Source organism: Scleropages formosus, chromosome 17, assembly GCF_900964775.1.
Source record: "Scleropages formosus chromosome 17, fSclFor1.1, whole genome shotgun sequence".
NCBI lineage: Eukaryota > Metazoa > Chordata > Actinopteri > Osteoglossiformes > Osteoglossidae > Scleropages > Scleropages formosus.
Genome location: NC_041822.1, coordinates 27,067,911 through 27,088,411, shown reverse-complemented (window position 1 = coordinate 27,088,411; position 20,501 = coordinate 27,067,911). Strand labels below are relative to the sequence as shown.

At 55.8% G+C, this 20,501-nt stretch overlaps 3 protein-coding genes across 16 annotated transcripts; 1 reads left to right on the top strand and 2 right to left on the bottom strand.

Annotated features, from left to right (window-relative positions):
* Nucleotides 1-1,816: 1,816 nt before the first annotated feature.
* Nucleotides 1,817-12,644, top strand: LOC108921818 (coiled-coil domain-containing protein 158). 12 transcript variants are annotated; one of them, XM_029259524.1, is made up of 16 exons: nucleotides 1,817-2,996; nucleotides 3,411-3,477; nucleotides 3,620-3,750; nucleotides 3,957-4,120; nucleotides 4,988-5,097; nucleotides 5,244-5,559; nucleotides 5,712-5,974; nucleotides 6,060-6,174; nucleotides 6,260-6,424; nucleotides 6,849-6,954; nucleotides 8,545-8,676; nucleotides 9,991-10,103; nucleotides 10,199-10,357; nucleotides 10,438-10,530; nucleotides 10,771-11,027; nucleotides 11,478-12,644. In XM_029259524.1, the coding sequence occupies exons 1-16, from the start codon at nucleotides 2,876-2,878 to the stop codon at nucleotides 11,746-11,748; spliced, it is 2,583 nt and encodes an 860-aa protein (XP_029115357.1). In that variant the 5' UTR covers nucleotides 1,817-2,875; the 3' UTR covers nucleotides 11,749-12,644. The 12 variants fall into 12 exon arrangements, 11 of the variants coding, with proteins under 11 accessions (XP_029115357.1, XP_029115355.1, XP_029115356.1 ...); XM_029259522.1 differs by having other exon boundaries at nucleotides 4,931-5,097; XM_029259523.1 differs by having other exon boundaries at nucleotides 3,954-4,120.
* An 86-nt stretch (nucleotides 12,645-12,730) lies between these two features.
* Nucleotides 12,731-16,157, bottom strand: LOC114912472 (starch-binding domain-containing protein 1-like). Its single transcript, XM_029259526.1, has 2 exons — nucleotides 15,911-16,157; nucleotides 12,731-14,551 (listed from the first exon to the last, which is right to left on the bottom strand). Exons 1-2 carry the CDS (start codon nucleotides 16,074-16,076, stop codon nucleotides 13,659-13,661), a joined length of 1,059 nt encoding a protein of 352 aa, XP_029115359.1. The 5' UTR covers nucleotides 16,077-16,157; the 3' UTR covers nucleotides 12,731-13,658.
* Nucleotides 16,158-16,326: 169 nt separating this feature from the next.
* Nucleotides 16,327-20,298, bottom strand: fam47e (family with sequence similarity 47 member E). 3 transcript variants are annotated; one of them, XM_029259576.1, is made up of 8 exons: nucleotides 19,937-20,298; nucleotides 19,343-19,637; nucleotides 19,084-19,229; nucleotides 18,792-18,945; nucleotides 17,847-18,044; nucleotides 17,368-17,505; nucleotides 16,844-16,921; nucleotides 16,327-16,612 (listed from the first exon to the last, which is right to left on the bottom strand). In XM_029259576.1, the coding sequence occupies exons 1-8, from the start codon at nucleotides 19,996-19,998 to the stop codon at nucleotides 16,529-16,531; spliced, it is 1,155 nt and encodes a 384-aa protein (XP_029115409.1). In that variant the 5' UTR covers nucleotides 19,999-20,298; the 3' UTR covers nucleotides 16,327-16,528. The 3 variants fall into 3 exon arrangements, 2 of the variants coding, with proteins under 2 accessions (XP_029115409.1, XP_029115408.1); XM_029259575.1 differs by having other exon boundaries at nucleotides 18,792-19,229; XR_003798294.1 differs by lacking the exon at nucleotides 16,327-16,612 and having other exon boundaries at nucleotides 16,849-16,921; nucleotides 17,292-17,505; nucleotides 18,792-19,229.
* Between the last annotated feature and the right edge of the window lie 203 nt (nucleotides 20,299-20,501).

Sequence of the window (20,501 nt, the reverse complement as noted above, 5' to 3'; positions counted from 1 at the left end):
AATTATACATGACACGAAATAGGAAAGGGCAGTTTGTGTGAAGTGAAGAGCGGCTGAAATGCAGAAGATGGAGTGAAGTGCTGATCTAGTAGTTATAAGTCATAGTAGTAATATTTTCACTAGCTGTCTTTGAAATGCCTCGTACATGTTAACATGTAGCCCATTTCCCGCTGTCATCATGAAGTCCTTCACTGACAGCGTCACAGACAAAGGCCTCCAGACTCGTGTGTGTGCGCGCGCAGTGTGAAGAGAGTGAGCAGTGAAAGCTGCTCTTTTCTCCTCATACACAGTAGGACTGACACACCCAAGAGGGGAGTGTGATTCCGACACGACGCCACGGGATGCGCGCGCTGCCCAGGGCCCTTTCCACACAGTAGGAGAGACCCCGGCGCTGCAGGAATGCACGCTGCACACAGTTGAATCCAGGGCGTGCCCGGGAGGTGTACGTGGTGACGTGCTCTTCCACGCAGACACGAGCTGGCGTGCGGGATGTTGCTCCTTGCTGCGGACAATGCGGAAGGTGACCGCGTTGGACCTGTTGCGTCTCCAGCTCTGCCACCGTGTGTCCCGCTGACCCGTTTCGGTGCACTCTGTCTCTCGCTCTGTCGCAGTACGCAGGTAGCGCGTTACGGTTCGGACTCGAGTCAGGCTTCCGCGTCCAGGAAGAGCGCCGCACGTCCACCTATGACATTTGGATCTTCAGCGTTTTGGCCACAAGATCACCCGCTGCTTACTAACACACATCACGTCGCACACGCCGTCTAGCTGCAAAAAGTGCCATTAGGTCTTGATGATTAACATGCCGTGGAATGAAGCGCGTGAGAGAATGTGGTTCCATGTAGAGGCAATAACAGTCGTACTTTGTGCTTTAATTATGCTTTCCTTATGATGTAGTCATGGACAGTTGGTCAAGGGTCGAGCCTTCCCTTTGCCACGCCACACACACACGCTGGAAACAAGCTAGTAGCTGTGTGTCTCTTTGGGCTCCGCACACCACTAGCTCACTAGCTGCTACGTGTGAGTACTGACCCTAGCGCTGATATCGATGCCGGACGATCCTGACAACGTGGAAATCCCGCTCTGGAGACTCACGACCGCAGCCCCAGCGATGATGCCGGGTCCCTCTTGTGTGTGTTTGTGTGGCAGGAGCCCCCCGTGAGGGATTTCACTTCTCCTCTGCGAGACGTCACATGGGTTGAACTTCCTCTCTGGATCTTTGGGGACGCTCTTCCTGAGCGCAACGTGTCACGCGGAGGATGGGGAACAAGGCTGGCCAGCTGTTCTGCAGCACGTTCAGCATGAGTGGACACGCCAGCCTGTGCTCACGTGTGGAACCGTGAGCAACGGATCTCCTGTGACACGGGACCTGCCTCACCATCCATCATGTGACTCGGTGAAAAATCATCATCCGGTTACTCCGTCCCAGTAACCATCTCCCAGGGGCCTCTGCTTCACGTGAGCTCGGTGCTGCCAAGGGACCGGGACCGGCAGCGTGCGAACAGCAATATGGTCGGTCGGCTACAAGTTAAAGGGATTCTGTACTGCATCGACTGCGTACATTTATTTATTTGACACTTTTCACAAAGTGACTTAGAATGTTCAATTACCTACACTCATTTACCCAACGTGGTCATTTTTAGTGTGCGGTATAAGTGCCTAGAGCAGGGCAGGATTTGAACCTGGGCCCTTCATGCGGAAGCACCGGCGCTAACCACTGTGCTACCTGCTGTCCCCAAACCTCTGCCATCGCTGAAAAGGAACAGCCATGTTCACACCAAGTTTACCGTGTGCATAAATAACACTGTACAGGCGCGTAAGGGCTCACGGCTTCAGGTCAAAGTGGCTTTATTGTCACTTGAACCACACAGAGCTGGTACAGTACACGGTGAAAGGAAATAACATTCCTCCCAGAACATGGTGCTGCATATAAAACAACACAGAGTTAGTGACAGAGGACTACATAAAGCGACGTGTGCGAAATGCGTGCAAACAGCACGAGACAGTACAGTCGCTACTAGGCAATTTTGTGCCACGTTAAGGCTTTAAGGTTTGTGCTCCTGCCTTTGGAGTAACGCTTCCTTTCAGAATAGCCTTTTCCCCAGCAGTATGACAAGAATTCAGCGCAAAAGTGCTAGAAAACGCCGCGATCCTTCCCAGGCTGCAGCGCTAAGCACAGATCTGTTTTTATTGCATTTGTCTCCTGTAATTACAGGATACGATAGGATAGCATGACACCGTGCACTGTGACGTCTCTCGGCAGCAAACGTAACTACAGCTTGATCTTTTCAGCAAACACTGAAGCGGGTGTCACTAATTGCAGAAACTGAGTTTTGTTCCATCAGTGGAACCCAATAATTCACAGTGAGCGTGTGTTTGGCTTCCAAGGTAAGGGGCCTCTGTGGCTGGGAGTGCAAACCCCACACCCACCGTGCCCCTGTACTGCACTGTAGTACTGCAGTGAAGCGCACGTGGACTTAATGAACTACAATGCCCACAATTCTTTGCGAGCGGGCGAACGCCGCTGCGCAGGTGTCTTTCTTTGTCCTTTAATTGAACGGATAATGGCGGGACACAAGTTGAGATGACTAATGAGTGAAGAAGAGCAGAGGGTCGGTAAAAAGTGGTTCTGTGAGCACAGCGGGCTGCGTTCGGGTTCCTTCGTGTTTTTCCTCACTTGTCGACCGTTGTTGACCCGCCGTTGCCTTGGAGACGGAGGCGCGTGAGTCAGTCGTGTGTTCGTATTGTATTAGCGGCTAATTAGCGGGTGAACAGCGAGAACAACAGGTGTGAACTGAACAGAACAGGTGAACAGAGAGTGACGTGAAGAGGAGCAGAACCTCCCTGAGTTCACGTGCGCTTTCGCAAATGATTAGAAATGTCCGCCCTGCAGCCTCGCGCACTTTCCGCTGCGTCTCGAGCGCTTTTGGACGGGCGGCCACCAGCAGCAGCAGCAGCAGCGGGCGGAGAGGAGAGCAGCGGTGCGCAGGCTGCCTACGGTAAGAGCTCCAGCATCCGCCTCAGCCGGCACTGATATTGCCACTCGCATGTTCCTCATCGTTTTCACAACCACCGGGGATCTCCTCTTCCTGCTCCACTTCCGGCCCCTCTTCCACTTCCGGCCCCTCTTCCACTTCCGGCCCCTCTTCCACTTCCTGCACCTCTTCCACTTCCTGCTCCCCCGATGCTCCAGGTGCGGATGAAGCGAGCAGTGGAGCAGCACCGCGCTTACACGGCATCCGTTTAACGACCTATTCCACTGCTGCCTTACTTACTCACGTGCCCTCCCCCCCACGCACACAGAGTGAGCGCGCTCTGTGAAACGCACAGTTGAAACACTTTGAGTTGAACATGTCTAACTAAGTGTTCGGTGAACTGCCCTCACGGCCTCTTCGCTCCGTGTTCCGTCCCAGAGATGCCGAAGGGGGCCGAACTCTGCTCTCACACGGGGGAAGGAGCCAAGAGCCTGGAGGAGATCAGGTGGGCTGCCGTCTGCAACGGGGTCGACACGGGCGCGTCGCGTGGAAGCGACCGGTCCGTAACGAGCTGGGGTTTACCCGCGTGCCGTCTCTTGTGTGTTCGAACCCCTCCCCTCCGCTCCGCCACGGGCGACCGATCAAAGAGCGGAGCTGGAACGGCGAACCCGGGAGACGCAGCGACTGCAGGCGGAGGTGGAACGCGCCACCCGGCTCACCTTGGAGCGCATGGGCCGCAGCCTGGGGGCGGGGCCAAGGAGGACCCGCCTTCCGTGGGGTGAGGACAGCGGAGGTAGATGGGCTGATGTCTCTGCAGGTGCTGTCGCTGCTTATTTGTGTTGTTGTTTCTCTGGTCGTCGGCCTTCCGCACCGGAGCGGAACAAGGGCCGCGTGTCAGTTGCAGTCGCGATGATCGTGAGACGAGAGAAGGGTGCGTCAGGCTGCGCGCTGAGCTGTGTCGTGTCGTCATCCGCCGTCCAGCAGAGGGTCCGTCTGGGGAGGTCAGCCCCGCGTTGGCCTGTTCCACTCGACCGTCTGCGGTCCTGCCGGCACGGCGCCCCCCGGAGGACGAGGAGGAGAGGCCGCTGGGGGAGGATGCCACGGACACGATGCCGGAGCAGTACTCGCCGCAGAGGCAGCTGAGCGAGGTCTCTGCTTGTTTGTCTGCGGTTCGCACCACCAGATAGGTGTAAGGTTACTGCCCGACACCAGCGGACGCCTCCTGCACAGCTTCTGGAACTGTCTACACAATGTCGTTTTCAAAAGCCAAGACAATGTGATTATTTAGGTGCTCTGGGTAAACACTCGGAACAGCACGGCTAATAACAGTAATGATGGTTATAATAATAATAATAATACAGGTGATCCCCAAGTTACGATGGGGTTATGTTCTGCGCGAAACTCATGGGAAGTCGAAAATATCGTCAGTGGAAAATGCATTTAATAGACCTAATACACACCTGTGTGAGACACAGTGGGAGATGCAGATCGTTGCCGCTGCCCAGCATCTCGAGAGAGTTTTGTTTGCCCAGGAAAAAAAAATCAAAACTCAAAAGACGAAGGTTCTACTGAATGTCTATCACCAGCTCGCCATCGTAAATCGGGGACCAGCTGTACAGTAATACCTCGCCCTACGTCGTTTCGTGTTGCGTTGATTTCGACTTTACCTCGGTTTTTTGATAAATGTGTGAAAAAATACAATTAGTCTTCAGTCGGCTGACACGGCTTTATGTCGGTCAGCCAAAAATATTAAAAATTGTTAACTTAAATCACTTAAACAAAGTGTAAAATCAAAAAAAAATAAATGTTAAAATATATATTGTAATCTATAAAATCAATTAAAAGCTTAAAAATAATGTCTTATTTACCTGCCGTTGGACACCGATAACGTCAAGTTTTTTTTTTGTTTGTTTTTATTCTTTACTTTACACGGTGCCAATGACTGACTGCAATCCCAGAATCCTCTGGGCCGTGCCGCGTCTCGCCAGCCGCATTCACACGCCGATGTGTTTCAGACCCACGAGCTGCACGAGCAGCAGAAGGTCCTGCTGCGGAGCGCCATCGTGCGGCTCCAGACGCAGCTGCGCGAGGGCCAGCTGGAGAGGGACGCCACGGCCGACAGGAGGTGGGAGAACGCTGGCGGCGCCGGGAGGGAGTGGGTTCCACACATCTGTGTATATGGGAGGAAGGAGCGGTAAATGCAGGTGAACAAATGCCATGCTCACCTGAGAGCACCCGCTGCTGCTGCAGTGCGTGTCCTTGTCCCCACAGTGCGGCGGAGTCCCGCAGACAGGCGCACCGGCTAGAGGAGCTGCTCTCCCAGCGGGAGGCTGAGAGCCGCAGGCTGCTGGAGACCGAGGCCCAGGTGGGGGCGCTGCAGAGCAAGAGCGAGGCGCTGGAGCTCGCCTTGCAGGAAGCCGGGGCCGTGCTGTCGGCTTACGAGAAACGGCGCCGCGTCGCGGCCGTCACGGCCGGCGTGGCCCTGGGTCCCAGAGATGTTAGCCAGGCATCCCTGGGCACCGCCATAGAGACGGCGCTGCGGGACCTGGAGGCGGAAAATGGAGGACTGCGCACAAAACTGCAGTGTGTAAGAGAGCAGTCCCGCGAGCTCGTGTGTGCGGACGGTGCCCTGACAGCTGCGCCGTGAGGGCAGAGGTGACCGGAGCAGGATGGAGAGCTGTGCTCCGCACCCGTGATTGACCTGCCTCACCGCCAGCTGTGTTCTCTGTGTGCCGTCAGCTGGAGGCCGAGAGACGAGCGAAGGAGCAGGCGGAGCGCGAGAGCGTGGAGCAGACAGACAGGTGGGCGCACGCCTGGCGGCGACCACCTGCCTGCACCGCCGTGCAGAAATGTGCCTGCGTGCTGCTGAGTCCCTCCCGTGTGCCCCGCAGAGTGGAGCAGCTGAGCAGCAGTCACCACCAGGAGGCGGCTGTGTTGCGGGAGAAACTGCGCGGCTCTGAGGCCACAGTGAGCAGCCTGCAAGCGCAGCTGCAGCTCGTTCGGTAAGCGGCTCTTGCCTGGATGCCCTGTCGCAGTACCCCCTCTTCCTGCTCCCTCACCTGCTGCTGCCCCTTCCCCCGGCCCCAGGAAGCAGGCCGAGGCTCGGGCTTCCGCAGTCCAACGGCACCTCGGCGATCTGGAGCGCTCGCTGTCGGCGCTGCGCGGTCCCGTGCTGGAGGCCCAGCACATGCACCTACGCCAGGTGAGCTCGTGGAGCGGAGTGGAGTAGTGGCACGCCCGGGAGCTTGGCATGCGCCACGTGGCTGATGGGCGTCTCCCTGGCACAGGGCCTGCAGGAGGCGCTAGTGCGTGCCGAGGCTCTCGGAGCAGAGGGGGAGGAGCTGCGCAAGAAGCTGGAGAGCAAGGAGTGCGAAGTGGAGGCTCTGGAGATGGAGAGGAGGCAACTCGGTGATGAGCTGCAGGAGCACAAGCTGCAAGTCCACCATCTCAAGGTGTGTGAGAGTGAGAGAAAGGTTAACCTGACCTGATTTGGTACGAAGACGTAAAATTTAAAGCTTTAAGTATTATTTATCATTTATTTATTCATTCATCTGTGTCACACTTTTCTCTGACCTACAGTGTTAAAATACTGATACCGATTTACCCATTTATACGGCAGGGTAATTTTTACTGTATCAATTCAGGGTAAGTACCTTGATCATAGGTTTGAATGCCACCTCCTGCTGCAGTGCCTGAGTCCTTTGAGTGCAAGGGTGGCTCTAAGCTCTGCACCACCTGCTGCCCAGTAAAGTGTGAGTTACAATTGACACTAAAGTCACCTGTAAACACAAGGAGTGTTTAGCTTCTCCCGTTTGACCAAAGCGCTGTTTGGTTGTTTAAAGTCGCTGTGTGACTGTCCATTGTATGTCTGAGCAGCTCAGCCTGGAGCAGCAGGAAAGCAGAACACGGTGCCTGGAGCAGCAGCTCGGAGAGAAAATGCTTGAGCTGGAGGTGCAGCGCACACGGGTGGCCCACCTGGCAGGTGCGCCTGTACCCTGTTACTCCTTCCATGTGTACCCTGTTACAGTCCACATTCACTTATTCATCAGACAAAATGATGCACAACTCCAAGTAAACAAAATAGCTTTAGACACAGCACTATCGACACACAGCTTGTGTGTGTGTGTGTGTGTGTGTGTGTGTGTGTGTGTGTGTGTGTGTGTGTGACACCACCGTGTTGCTGGTTCACATCCCTCCAGTAGCCCCTATAGAAGTGACATTCAGTCAGCAAATACATAATCACAGCAGATGGTGTTGGACTCACTGACGGAGCTGTCAGGAGATTAGGAGAGAAGTGGCTCTCGGAGATGGGTTCGAGACCCTTCTTCATTGTGGGAAGGATTCAGCAGCTCTGAGGGACACTGAGAGCTCATTCTACCACACAGGGGACAAATCTGGGCCCCTGCAGGCTTTTGACTTTGGACCCCTGTGAGTGATGCCACCAAATGACCATAGGTGGAGGAGCACAGAGCCCATGTTGGATTGTAGTGAGTGATGAGGACATGTAGGTATTGGGGAGCAGATCCACATGTATTCATTTAGCACATGCTTTTCTCCAAAGTGACGCACATCTCACAGAAAGATACAATGAGAGCATCACCCCAACAGAAAGACATTTGGACACAGACACGTGATTCTAAAGTACAGTTAATTTGTCACATTCCACCATAGGAAGCAGTGTACGTCACACGAGTAGCTACATCAATTTTTATCCGTTATTCAACAATATCTACTCACAAAAATATTAAACATTTACATGTTTATCATGCACTTCAGAGATCTGGGGAGAAGTGTGTTTTGAGGGGGGTGATACTTCAGTAGGTCAATCTCAACTTGTTCTGTATCAGCTGGAAAAACTTTTATTTATGTATGTATGTATGTATGTATGTAACTGGTGGGTCTGTGGTTCAAATCCCACTTGGGGTGCCTTGCAGTGGATTGGTGTCGTGTCCTGTCCTGGGTGTGTCCCCCAACCCCCTCACCAGCCTTGTGCTCTGTGTTGCCGGGATAGGCTCCGGTTTGCCACAACCCAGCTCGGGACAAGCGGTTGTAAACTCTCTCTGTGTGTGTGTGTGTGTGTGTGTGTGTGTGTGTGTGTGTGTGTGTGTGTGTGTGTGTGTGTGTGTGTGTGTGACTGATGCTTTTCTCCAAAGAGATTCAGTGTTAAAGTACTTGGTTATTTACCCATTTATACAGCTGGCTGATTTTACTGGAGCGATTTAAGGTAAGTACCTTGCTCAGGGGTAATACAGCTGGAGGTGGGATTTGAACCTGCAGCATTTGGCTTTAATGGCTGCAGCTCCCTTGTAGGCTGTGACTGGTGTTGAACGTGAATATAGAGAGACGTGTAGGGGAGAATGAAGGGAATGCTTTGGCAGGAGAAACAGAAGTATGGTGGCACTTTGTGTACATGCACATACCTTTTCAGTCTGACTTGTAATTTCTGTTCTCTCTCTGTCCTCTGGACCTGAAATGCTTCTTTTTTTGCTCACTGCCTTGTGGATGATCTTCCTGTAACGTGACCTTGCTGAGACGGTAATGACCCCGTGTGGCGTGTTGGTTCGTCTCCTAGACGAGCAGGCGGCCCTCAGACAGAGCTTCGGGGCACAGTGGACAGAGCTGGAGGGAACCAACTCGCGCCTAAGAGTCCAACTGAAGCAGGCCAAGAGCACCCTAAGGACACTGGAGGGTGCCGACGGTCACGGTAAGTCGTGCCCAGTCAGATGACAGTGCAGAACCCCTGGACTGCTGTCAGACTCCCGCTTTGGTCGCTGCTGCTGTAAAGGTCTCCGCTCTAAAGGTCAGTGGTAACTGGGCTTCTGGGCTACAGAGGGAGGAATGTCTATTTATAGAGGGAGCACACCAGGCGTTCTTGGTGACCAGGTCGGGCAGCTAGCTCTTCCCCTTGTAGAACTGGCAGTTATGTAGCTGAGGTCTGCAGTGCGCCGAGCCCCCCACCCCCACATTCTTTGGTTTTTTTGAATATTCAAGGTGAAATGTGGGATAAGGAGATGAACCCCTAGGAAAGATGGTGATGTACTCAGGACTTCCAATCAATGAGGTGACACTCAGCTGTGGATTTAAAGTCTTCAGCTCTATAAAACAACCCCACAGCTTGGGTTACCTGCTCTTCAGAGATCTGATGAAATACAGCATGGCCTGATCAACAGAGGCTTCAGAGCACCCCAGAAGGAGATGTGTGAAAGGGCTTCCAAAGCATTTCTAAAGACCTGGGCCTCCATCAGTCCACAGACAGACACTTGAGCACAGGAGCTGGTGCTCTACAAACATCACTATAATAATGTGGTGCACACTGCTCAGGGAGGAGACAAAGAACCACAGAGAAACTCCAAGGATCTGTGGGCAACAACTGCACTTGTCAACATCTGGGCCCATGAGTCTACAGTAAGGAAAACGGTGAACAAGAATGGTGTTCATGGGATGTTACCATGTAGGAAAGCACTGCTCCCAGAACAATGCCGGCTGGACAAGAGCGGAACTAGTTGCTAAATTTGATTTAGTTTGTACTTGTACCAGAAGCTCTTCCCAGCTGTGAGGCCTGGTGGTGGGAGCACCATGCAGTGGGGCTGCTTTGTTCTCTCGGGGCCGAGGCTGCGCTGCCTGCTCTCGCTGAGTGTATCGTGGAGTCCAGATTGCGTCCAGAAACTCGAGGCATTTGTCTGTGATGTGAAGCTCAGGACAAGTTGAAAGCCTGACAGTGATCTCAAGACACAGGAGGAAAATGCCAGCAGAGACTCAAAGAAAAGAAAAGGTGCGCTTTAGAGTGGTCCTGTCAGCATGCTGTGGTGTGGTGTGAAATCCGCTCTCGCATCAAGAGCGGACAGCTGAGTCAATGCTCCCAGGAGTCCTGGCGTTTTTCTGCCCCCAGTCGGTACCCTGTTCAGGAAGGTTACTTCATCCAGCTCATTGTACCTGGGACTTCCAGGGTTTTCCTGTGGCTTGTTGGCCTCCACAGCTTGTGGTTTTGTTGAGCTGTTGTGCACCCCCCCCCCCCCAGGCCTCAAGGTGGCTTTCTACATGCAGAAGGAGATCACAGCGAAGCGGGAGCAGATTGACGCGCTCCAGGGCCGCGTGCAGCTGCTGCAGGAGTCTCTGGACAAAGTGTCTCAGGCAAGTGGTTTGTGGCTAGTGAATGTATGCGCGCACTCCGGGTTCCTGCGTTGTCTGCGTGCACCCTGATGGCGCGCTCCCACTTCGTGCCCCAGGAGCAGAAGGCCCAGGGTGCGGAGCTGCAGGCCACGAGGCAGCGGCTGTCCAGCGTGAACATGGAACGGCGGCGACTCGCCACGGAGCTCCGCGCTCTGCGGTCCCTGGAGAAGCGGCTCCGGGACAAAGCGGACGCTCTGCAGGCTGCCCTGGACAAGGTACTGGTGACCGTGGGCCTGAAGGCCTCCGTCCCGAGTGACCCGCCTCATCTCACCCTTCTCCGTGACGATCTGCGCAGATGTCCGAGAAGCTCTCCGAATGCGAAGGGCGAGCGCAGCAGCGGGAGCAGGAGATCTTTCGCCTCAAGATCCACCACACTCTGCACCTGAGGGTAGGGTCATTGGCTCCACTCTGGCGCCCCCGGGGGCAGTTGCCTTAACCGCTCTTTGGGGAGCTTTTGTCGCTCTCGGGAGTTTCCCGTTATTCTGATGGTTTAGCTGCCTTTGGTAGTGCTTCTCATGTCCTGCAGGGGGCGTGTTGCTCCCAGTGCGTGTGCGTGTTGCTCCCAGTGCGTGTGCGTGTTGCTCCCAGTGCGTGTGCGTGTTGCTCCCAGTGCGTGTGTGCGCCGTAGGAACTGGAAGGCCAGAAGCGCTCTACAGCGCCCCCTAAGCAGGCTGGCCCAGTGCCCCCCTGTGGCCCGGCTGAGGCCGAGCGAGAGCCCTGCGTCGCCTTTGACTCGTCGGCGTGTGTCGGGAAACTCCTCGTCTCCACTGTGACGCAGAACCCGGACATCGACCTCGGCTCGCTGGTTCAGGAGCCCCGCGGCGTCAACGAGGAGGACGGGAGCAACCGTGAGCCACCCCCAGAGAGGCCCCGCCCCCTGGGAGAGTAAGTAGCCCCGCCCAGCAGCCTCTCACTCAGCTCAGGCTTCAAGTTTACAATCACAGGTTGGAAGGAGTGGTGACACTGAGGGGCTTTGGGGACATGTCGGGTCACAGCTGGGCAGCAACTGTCTGTCGAACCCGAGTCTCCGCATCCATCAGTGTGACTCCAGAGAACGAGAACAGAGCACGAGCAGCAGTGCGGTCCAGCACGCTGCAGGCAAACTGCCATCATGCACAGTGTCACACTGACCAAGGAGCATCAGCCCTTTTCTCTTGCAGTCTCTCAGCTTTAGCATGCGTGCGTGCTGGGTGACACACTTGTGCTCCGCAGGGTCGAGGGCGTGAAGGAGGCAGTCAGAGGTGACAGGTGATGGTGCAGCGGCACATGCGCTCAACTGTCCTCTGTGTGTGTGTGTGTGTGTGTGTGTGTGTGTGTGTGTGTGTTTTGTACCAGGCACAGCGGTTACTGCAAGAGAAGTGGTTCCTTCACCTGCACACGTGAATCTCAGCACCAGGAGTCATCACATCACCATCCAGTGGTGACCAGTGCTGTGTCCGGTACCTGTGCTCCACTTGCTCGCGTCTCCTGCTCCTCAGCTGGACCCTCAGGCCCATCTTCCTCCTCCTATGTGCGGGAGCTCCATCTGGGCCGCAGGTCTCCTGTGTCCTCCTTGCTCCTGTCCAGCCCCGTGTCCACCTCTGGCGTCCACCGCCTTTCCCAATAAGACTCCTGGCTTCCAGGCAGGGAGCTCAGAGCCGCCCTGAAGTGCTGAAGACCTGAGGCTGACCCAACAGAGCAACTGTCTCCAGGTTGACTGGTGTGAGATGTTTACCAAGGAGGGGGGGCAGCAGGAAGTGAGGAGCTCCATTTTTGTGGTCACTTCAGTGAGCGTGTGGCTCCTCTTCACCGGCAGTTCGTCTTCAGGCTGGAGAGACGGAGAGGCACAGAGAGCTCCAGGGCAGTCTGGACGGTGTGCAGGAGGTGGAGGAGGAGCTCGGTAGCCCAGGGCTGCGTGTGTGCGCGCACATGTTTGTTTGTTTGTTTGTTTGTTTGTTTGTTTGTTTGTTTTGTTTGTGTGCCTGCGTGCGCGACGTCTTGAGGGACACTCGCTGGAGAGTTTCTCTCTGCAAACCAAAGCGAAGTCGGTGGCCCCGGTAGAGATGAAGTTCTCGACTGTGGGCCAGGGGGATGAGGGGCCGGAGCTGGTGGCTCCTCAGCATCTCCAAAAGGAACAGGAAATATCCTCACTTTGGATACACGCGTGCAGTTCCTCTCACCCTGTCCGTGAGTGTGTGTGTGTGTGTGTGCACGTGGGAAAGAGAGAGAGAGATGAAGAACACAGAAGGTGACCGTGGACCATGGGCACCATGTATTGTAAATGTGGTCGATGGTTTACGGGTCTGAATGTTGATATTTTTAAATAATAAATGTCCTGTTTGTCTCTCCTTTGCTCCTGTTCTCACCAAAAGGTGAACTTGATGCAGATCCCTAAAAATAGAGCTGGGGGCAAGTGGCGGGTTCGAATCCCTCTGAGCCTCAATTGAAACAAAGTTACCCAGCTGTATGAGTGGGTGAATCAGTGTGAACAGATGAACAGGGAAGGTCGCTCTGGGGAAAAGCGGGATGGATGGACGAATGAGAGACCCTGTCGAAAGGCAACATGGAAAACACTTTGGAAGGACATCACACACACCAGGACGCACGTGTAGCATGCGCACATATTGAACATAATTTTATTAACACGTATCGCTTCTGTGCCCCATCGTTCGAACGGGAGGGACGAGTAAGAGAGCAGCATAAAGCGGAACCCGAGCAGCTCGGGTTCCAGGAGGAGGACGGAAACAGCGGGGAGTTACGAAAGAGGTCTGCATTTCATAAGCATAAATGTTCCACGCTGCACCACAGTAAACATAGTAAAATGCTTTTTCTGTTTTTTTCTTTTTTTTTTTCTTTCTAATGCACTCTTTACACACAGCGCTCCTTCGCCGTCTGTTGTTGGACGAGCGTTTCGCTTCACGGTCTTTACAGCTACAGGGTCACGCAGCGTTACGGAGCCATTAAATGACTGGAGTAACCGAGGCCTTTTTAATGGGATTTACTAATATTTTAGCATGAATTGCAGTAAATTTGGGGATTCGAGAATCAATTACACTTGTTCCGGTAAAACTACTGCTATTTCACAGTAACGAACGACGTCTCTGTGACGATTTGCCGTACAGACTGTGTGTTGGAGGAACTCTTCCTCTTCTCGTGCTCCGCCTTCGAGAGCAACAGCAGACGGAGCTGTAAACACCGTGACGTTGAGTTGAACGAAAGGGGTCCCACGCTGCCCTGTCGTCTGGAGACCCTTTACTTCCACCTAGTGGCTGAGGGGCGAAACACAGGTCACGGGTCCGTTGTGCTGACGACAGAAGTCGGGGAGAAAATGTTTGTACGCCGGAAAATTCGTAACGCCAAAAGCCGCGGTATGGGGATGAGCTAAAGAGACAGATAAAATGTTTGTTAATCTGCGAGGAATTTGCAGAACTTATATGGTGTGTATTAGGGGACGCGCTCCCGTCGTGAGCCTTTAGCGCACTGAGAGCATGTGGCGTCCAAGCGAGATGGGCTGGACGCTCCTCACGCTCCCGGTGCTCACTGGAAGCCCCACCAGCGGTGCAGATGCAGGTCTGTGCCCCCCACCGTGTCCAGGCGCCGGTTCTCGCACTCCTCCCACCGCTGGATCTTGCCATTTTCTACCAGCACAAACTTCCACTCCACGTGGCTGTCAGCAGGGAGCGCCACTGACCTGGACCAAAAGCCGGCGGCCGCCGCGTCCAGGGTCACGAAGCCGTTCCAGCCACCGAGCTCCGGAACGCTGCCCGTCACTGCCAGCTGTTGCCACGGCGACGCGGTCACGTAGTGGACACGGAAGTGGACGTCCGCCACCTGGGGCATGGGCGGCACGGCCACGACCCTCTTGTCCGCGGCGACCTCCTGGCGACCCTCGCTGAGCTCCGTGGCCCTCGGCACATCACCGTGGCCACGTTCCCGCCGGCTCGCACCGCGCCCCTCATTTCTTGCCCCAGCCGGGCCGTTGAGATGGGTGTGTGGAGCGTCACCCTGTTCGCGATGACCTTCCGGCACCGGAGCGTCGGCACCTGTCTCCTCTAGGCTTCGTGTGCTCCCGGCAGCGTCGGCGCTCTCGGGCACCCTCTTCCTCTCGCTTGCCGAGCCTTCCGCTCCAGGTTCTCCGTAGTGACCTCCGTCCGCCGGCCCCCGACCTTCCTCACGACGATCGTCGCTAACGCGTCCGGGACGGTCGCCCGTCTGGCCGCCATCTGCGGTGAGGTCTTCGCCCCGCTTGGCGCCACGGTCCTCGGCGCTGCTCAGATCTTCCTCAGGAGGCCGGTTCCTGCTCCTCACCTCGGCAGAGCGCCGCCGCTTGTCCCCCGGCTCCGCGCTGCGACCCAGTTCCTGGTTGGCGCCAAGCAGCGGCGTCATCTCTCTGCGCTTCTGGACTTCACCGCGACCGTCTTCTGGTGTCTCTACAGCAAAACCGCAAACGTGCAACAGTGTTACACTCGCCTTGTGCTTTTCGCTCGTTTTACCGCCGCTCGCGTACGACACAGAGGTGCGCAGAGTTGGAGTAAAAGTACCGTTACTTGGAGAAATACTTCCTGAGCAAAGTAAAGTGCGGGGAGAACAAATCCCTCCTTGTTCCTACGAAGCACAATCGATGTTAAGTGTAAGCTCCTGAAATACACCTGCTGTGTCAACAAGGTCACAGGTGCCTAGATATTGTTTTTACTACTCTTTACCATGTTTGTACACAGCTACTTAAAGTAGAGCTAGTGGACTTGTCACTTAATTCTCGTTTCTCTGGAGGCTCAGTGCTGAGGCACAAGTGATAACGTGTCATTACTGGTGCTTCAGCAGGTTTACCCTGCGGCCGCCTGCGAGTCTCTGCTCCGTGTTTCGCCCCCCTGCTGGGTGCTGACTGACCCCACTGCAACCATGATAAAAAAAGGTTTTAAGCACCGGCACGAGAGAGAGAGAGAGAGACAGACAGAGACTTTCTTTCTAGAACCTTCCACAGGACAAGGGTCCTCGGCAGAAAAGCTCCAGCTCCAAAGTCGCATCCTCTCCGGTGGATTTTCTCAGTCGGTCGGGCCGTTAGGTGGCGAGTGAATGTGAGCTCAATGTCACTTCTAGCTTATATTGTCAGTACTGTACTGTAGTGTCCAGCTTTACCGTAGTGCAGATTTTATAATGCTGCTATTCAGGGTACCAGGAATAACGAGTAGCCCCAGGCTACAAACACTCAAACAGTGCCTTTGATAGCAGGGGGGGAACATGTGTGGTGGCTTGAGCTGCTGGGGGGCAGGTTGGTGGAGGTGGGGGCAGCCGCTGGCACCTGGACCTGCACGGATTAGCCCCCCCCCCCGGGGCCAGTCGACTTACTGACAGCTCCAATGGAAGATGATTCGTCACTGTTACGCAGCGACTGCTGTGAAGAGCATCACTTCATACGGCGGAAACAAAGTAACTCTGAGTTACAAAGTATCTTTCTCCTTTTGTAGTGGACACACTGTACTTTGAGATGTGTGCCGCCTTTGTCTGATAAATGAATACAACATGTAATAACTGTATGGATACAGTATAGTATTACTCTAGTATTACTCTGGCACGCAGTCAGGTGTCTGATCTGTTTCTTTAAAGGTCTCATTGCCTTTTGTTGAGCGCCCCGTTGGACTGGACTGAACTGGACTGGACGGAGCCTCCCTCGCACTCAGTGGCGCCTCCTGCCGCCGCTCTGTCCTGCAGCGCGTTCCACCCCCCACCCCCGTTACCCTCGTTACCCTCGTTACCCCCGTTACCCTCGTTACCCCCGTTACCCCCGTTACCTCGTCCTTTGTCCTCCTCCTCCGCGCTGCGGCCCCTCCAGCGCCGGCACGCGACGAAGAGCGCCCAAGCGGCCAGGACGACGACGACGACCCCCAGCAGCGCGGGCGCGAGCTTCACGGCGGCGCGCAGCACGGGCGAGACGGCGCGATCTCCGCCGGGAACCATCGCTGCGGCGGAGCGGCGGAGCGACGGAGCGACGGGCCGTCGGGAGCGAGCAACCCGCGTGCGCGCGCGACCCGCCCCCTCCAGCGTCGAAACGTTGCGCTTCCGCAGTCCCCGCCCCCGCCCCCGCCCCCCCGCACGGACTCAGTGAAGGGCGAACAGATGGCGGCACGATCGCTATTGATCAGCGATTAGTGACGTGTGATCGATGCACAAGGTTCGTTTGTTCACAGACTTAGGAGCAGGACAGTAAAACGGCACGAGCCTTTCTTTCGTCTTGAGCACGAACAGCACAAAGTGTAAACACACACACACACACACACGTTCTCAGTCTCTTTTAATAAACACAATTAATATACGGCGCCAGTACTGCGCATCTACTCTCTTTCCACCACCGTGAACCGGAGAGCAGGAGCGGAGACTCCCCCCCCCGCCCGGTTCAGCGCCCCCCTCCCTCAATGCGCGGAAGTGCAGCTGTCGGTGGAGCTCCGGCTCGTCCCGTCCGCTGCCCCCTCCTCCGAGAAGAGAGACCTGAGAAACTGGATGGAGAGAGCGGTAGGGGTGGGGCAGCACATCAGTGATGGGAGCAACCCTGTCCCAGCATCCCATAATGTACCCTCTGTGTGTGTGTGTGTGAGAGAGATGCACTGTGGCTGTACTGTAAATAAGTGTAAAAAAGAGGAGGGGGGGTTGAACTGTGAACATTTGCAGGCCCCCCCCCCCCCCCCCGAGAGAGCCCAGTGCATGCTGGGAGTGTGATGAGTCCCAACCTGTGGCTCCCTGTGTCCTCCGGCGTGGATGAAGTGCCTGAACGCGTGGACACCGTGTAGCCGCTTCAGCTGCTCGTCCTGTGGGAGGACGGGGTGTCTGCGTCACACACACACTCTCTCTCTCTCTCTCTCTCTATGCAGGGTGCTCTTTCTGGAATAAACCCTGCAGTAGTGCTTCTGATGCAATCAGTACCTTGTACACTCGTGTGTGTTAATGTCTAGTGTCTATTTTGTATATTGTGTACTTTTTATTCTATATATATATTTTTTTAAAATCTTTTATTAGCCCCCTCTACTTTTATTATCTGTGTCTTGTCACTGTCATTCTGTCTGTGCTGTGGAAGTTTCTGTCACCAAGATGAATTTTTTGTATGTGTAAACATACTTGGCAATAAAGCTCATTCATTCATTCATTCATTCATTCATTCAGTACAGGCATGTGCTCAACTGGTACTTATACCGGTACTTGTACCGGTACTGGTACTTGCGGCTGCCGGGTGCTACGGCCAGGACGCCACTCCTTCCCTCTGACTCAGCCGCTCGGGCCTCCTGTCCTCACAGAGGGTCAGAGGCTCCTTCGGGGACCCCTCCGAGCTGCTCCTGCCCCACGTCTCAGGCCGGAGGTACCAGGCTCCATATCGAACCCGGGACTTTGCTGGCCGCTGTTGCAGGAGAAAGGGAACGCGACTGTGAGCGAAACACATGTCACACAAATGCTCTACGAGCTGACCCACGATGCACTGCTGATGCCACGTCATACAAGTTCCCAGGTCAGACGTGTTATACGTTCTGCTCATTCTTTCAGGCTCCAAGGAAGCAGCAGGTCAAAGGGGGACGCTTATCGATCACATATTGAAGAGGCTCGCTGCTGCCACCTAGAGGACAAAATCTGCACGCAGCTAATCAATTCAATTCATCGATCCCGACTGATCCGCTTTGCGTCGTGAACGAAAGCACCGTCTCACTTAGACGCACGAAAACGCGCCGTGTCCCTTCTGTGTACCTTGAGCCCCTCGGGGCCCCTCGCGACGACCTGCTTCACGCATCTCTCCAGGCGTCCCGCTGAGCGGCCCGATCGCTCCGCTCCAGCACCAGCGGGCTCCGCCGCCTCGGCGGGCAAAGCGGTCGAGGGTTTGTGCTCGTAGGCGCAGACAAACATGTCCAGGAGGGCGGCTTCGTTCAACTGGCTGCTTTCTCCTCCCTGTGGGACACACACACACACACACACACACACACACACACAGCTCAGAAGGTCCAACTGTTCCTCGAGAACAACACGAAAAGAAACAAATGGTGAGAAGGCCTGAACACCCCCGATACGTCCGACGGAGCGCGTCCCTTTCTTCCAGTCGGGCCCCTGAGGACAAAAACAAGTAGAGCGAGTGGGACGTGAGGAAACGAACGGACGTCACAAACTGCTCGAGTGCTTCTTCTTGTGCAACACACTCTGAGTGGCGCTCAGAGCAGAGCACTTTCCCAGCATCCCGCTGCCACTCGCTCGTGGACAGGAGGCTCGGGGGACCCGTGTGCCCGTGTGCTCCTGGTCACGGCTGACGAGAGCGACACAGCGGGGACACGCAACTGGACGCAGGACACACAGCCCATCGGCTCGTCCAGCACAGCAGCTGCTCCGTGCCTCTCGGGAAGCTGTATGGACACCAGCCCCAGGACCAGGTCTTCAGACGCTTCATCCCTTAAAGACCTGAAGACCTTCTTGCCTCAAGAACGGTCCAGTGTCCCACTTCACGCTGGACAGGTCTCTGTGGACGTTGGCGTAAGGACTGAAGCTGTTCTGAGGGCAAAGGGTGCGGCTCCCCAATAAACCACACAATATGTCCATCATGTCCAGTATCTCATGCACCATATTTAGCGAACGAGACCCAGCACAAGAGTGTGACGGGTGAGCGAAGAAGGTGGAGAAGCCGTCACCGGGGTCTGGTCCACTCACCAGAGAGGCCATCCAGGTGCACAGCTGCTCAGTCACCCTCTGGATGTCCTCATCCAGGGACGTGGGCTGCAGGGGCTGTGGGGGGGGGCCCTGGTCCCCCTGGACATCAGACCAGGTGTATGGGTTCCTTGGCAGGGAGCTGCTGCGGCTGGAGCTGGACAAGCAGGCAGAGGACACAGGGCTCGGGCCACACGCCGCAGTGATGGACAGCTGTGTGAGACCATGAGCACCGACTTGTCTCGTCACGTTCGCTAAGCAGCTAAACGAGGAAATCGACCAAAAGTGCACTTGCTGGGCGCCGGCTGCCACGCTGTCGTCGTCCAGGTTCTCCGTCCCACGCGCTTCGCTGCGGCTACTGGCGCCGCGGTGCTCCTTGCGCCACGACTCTCCGCCAGGGGGGATCTCTGGGTCGAGAGCGGACAGCACCTCTTCAAAGAGCTTTGCGGACAAACAGCCAGGACAGGGACAGCAGGTGGCGCTCATTCTGCCGCGGTTTTGTGTGTGTGTGTGTGTGTGTGTGTGTGTGAGAGCAATGCACAGGGGTCGCTCACCTCTGGGGGCATGCTGTCCTTCACATGCGGGTACAGCGTGAGCGCCTGCTGACACAGACTGCTCTCGAGCTGCGCCACATGTCTCAGTCGCACCTGCTGCTGTCGGTTCTGCCTGCACAGGTAGTCCTGCTCCCCGGCGAGGCTCCTCCCAGGACGGCCCCTCGAATGCCGGAGGCCGGCGGGGGGGCTCTGCGCGCCCTCGCCGGTGGGACGCCCGTCCCCGAGGCCATCCGTCACCAGGTGCTCGCTGTCCTCGGGACCCTCGGGCCGTCTGGCGCGCAGCCTTTCCCGGTACCTGGACACGGAGCGACAGGGGTTCGAGGGGTCGTGAGCAGCTCACCAGCGCTCAGCCCCAGCAGGAGCCGCTTCCACACGCACAGTGCGGAACAGAGGAGAGAAGAGCGCCCCCCTGCTGGCAGCGTGGTAGGACTCCAGGAGCAGCTGACTGATAGAGAGAGTCATCTGAGCGGTTCTCCTTCCTTAGGGTGGGCGGGATGGTCCCTGCGCTGCGCAGACGCAGCTCCCACTAAGTACCGCAAACAGCTGCTGCAGCTGTTCAGTCTCAGTCTCTCAGTCTCTCAGTCTCAGTCTGACCTGCAGGGCCGCAGTCCCTCGAGTCCCGCCGTTGCGCCGCTGCTCCTCCCTTTGCGTCCCATGTGGCTCCAGTGCCGGGCAGCGCGAGCTACACTCCTCGCGCTCCGTGTAACGACCCCGCGACTCGGCGCTCTGCTCCGCGCGGTGCCTCGCGCGCCCTCGTTGCTTGGTTACCAGCCGCCGTCGCGGGCTGCCGGGACTTGTAGTTTTTCTTTCTTTTTTTTTCTTTTTTTTTTTTTTTTTTTTTGGTCTTTGACCCGTTCGACTCCGACGAACCAAATCGGACAAAACCGGACGAAACCGGACGCCTAAAACGAGGGAGGGGCTGAGCCGGACTCCGGGTGTTCTGCTTCTGAACACACGCTCATCTGGAACATTCGTTTAACACGTTAAACACGCTGCAGAAAGGCCACAATTTAAAAATTATACTCGACATTTACAGCGAGTCGTGTGTCCACCGGGGCAGCAGGTGGCGCCCTGTTTGGAGCGGAGCCCTTGCACTCAAAGGACGTGGGTTTGAATCCCACCTCCTGCTGTAGTCTCCTTAGTCGGGGTACTGTACATT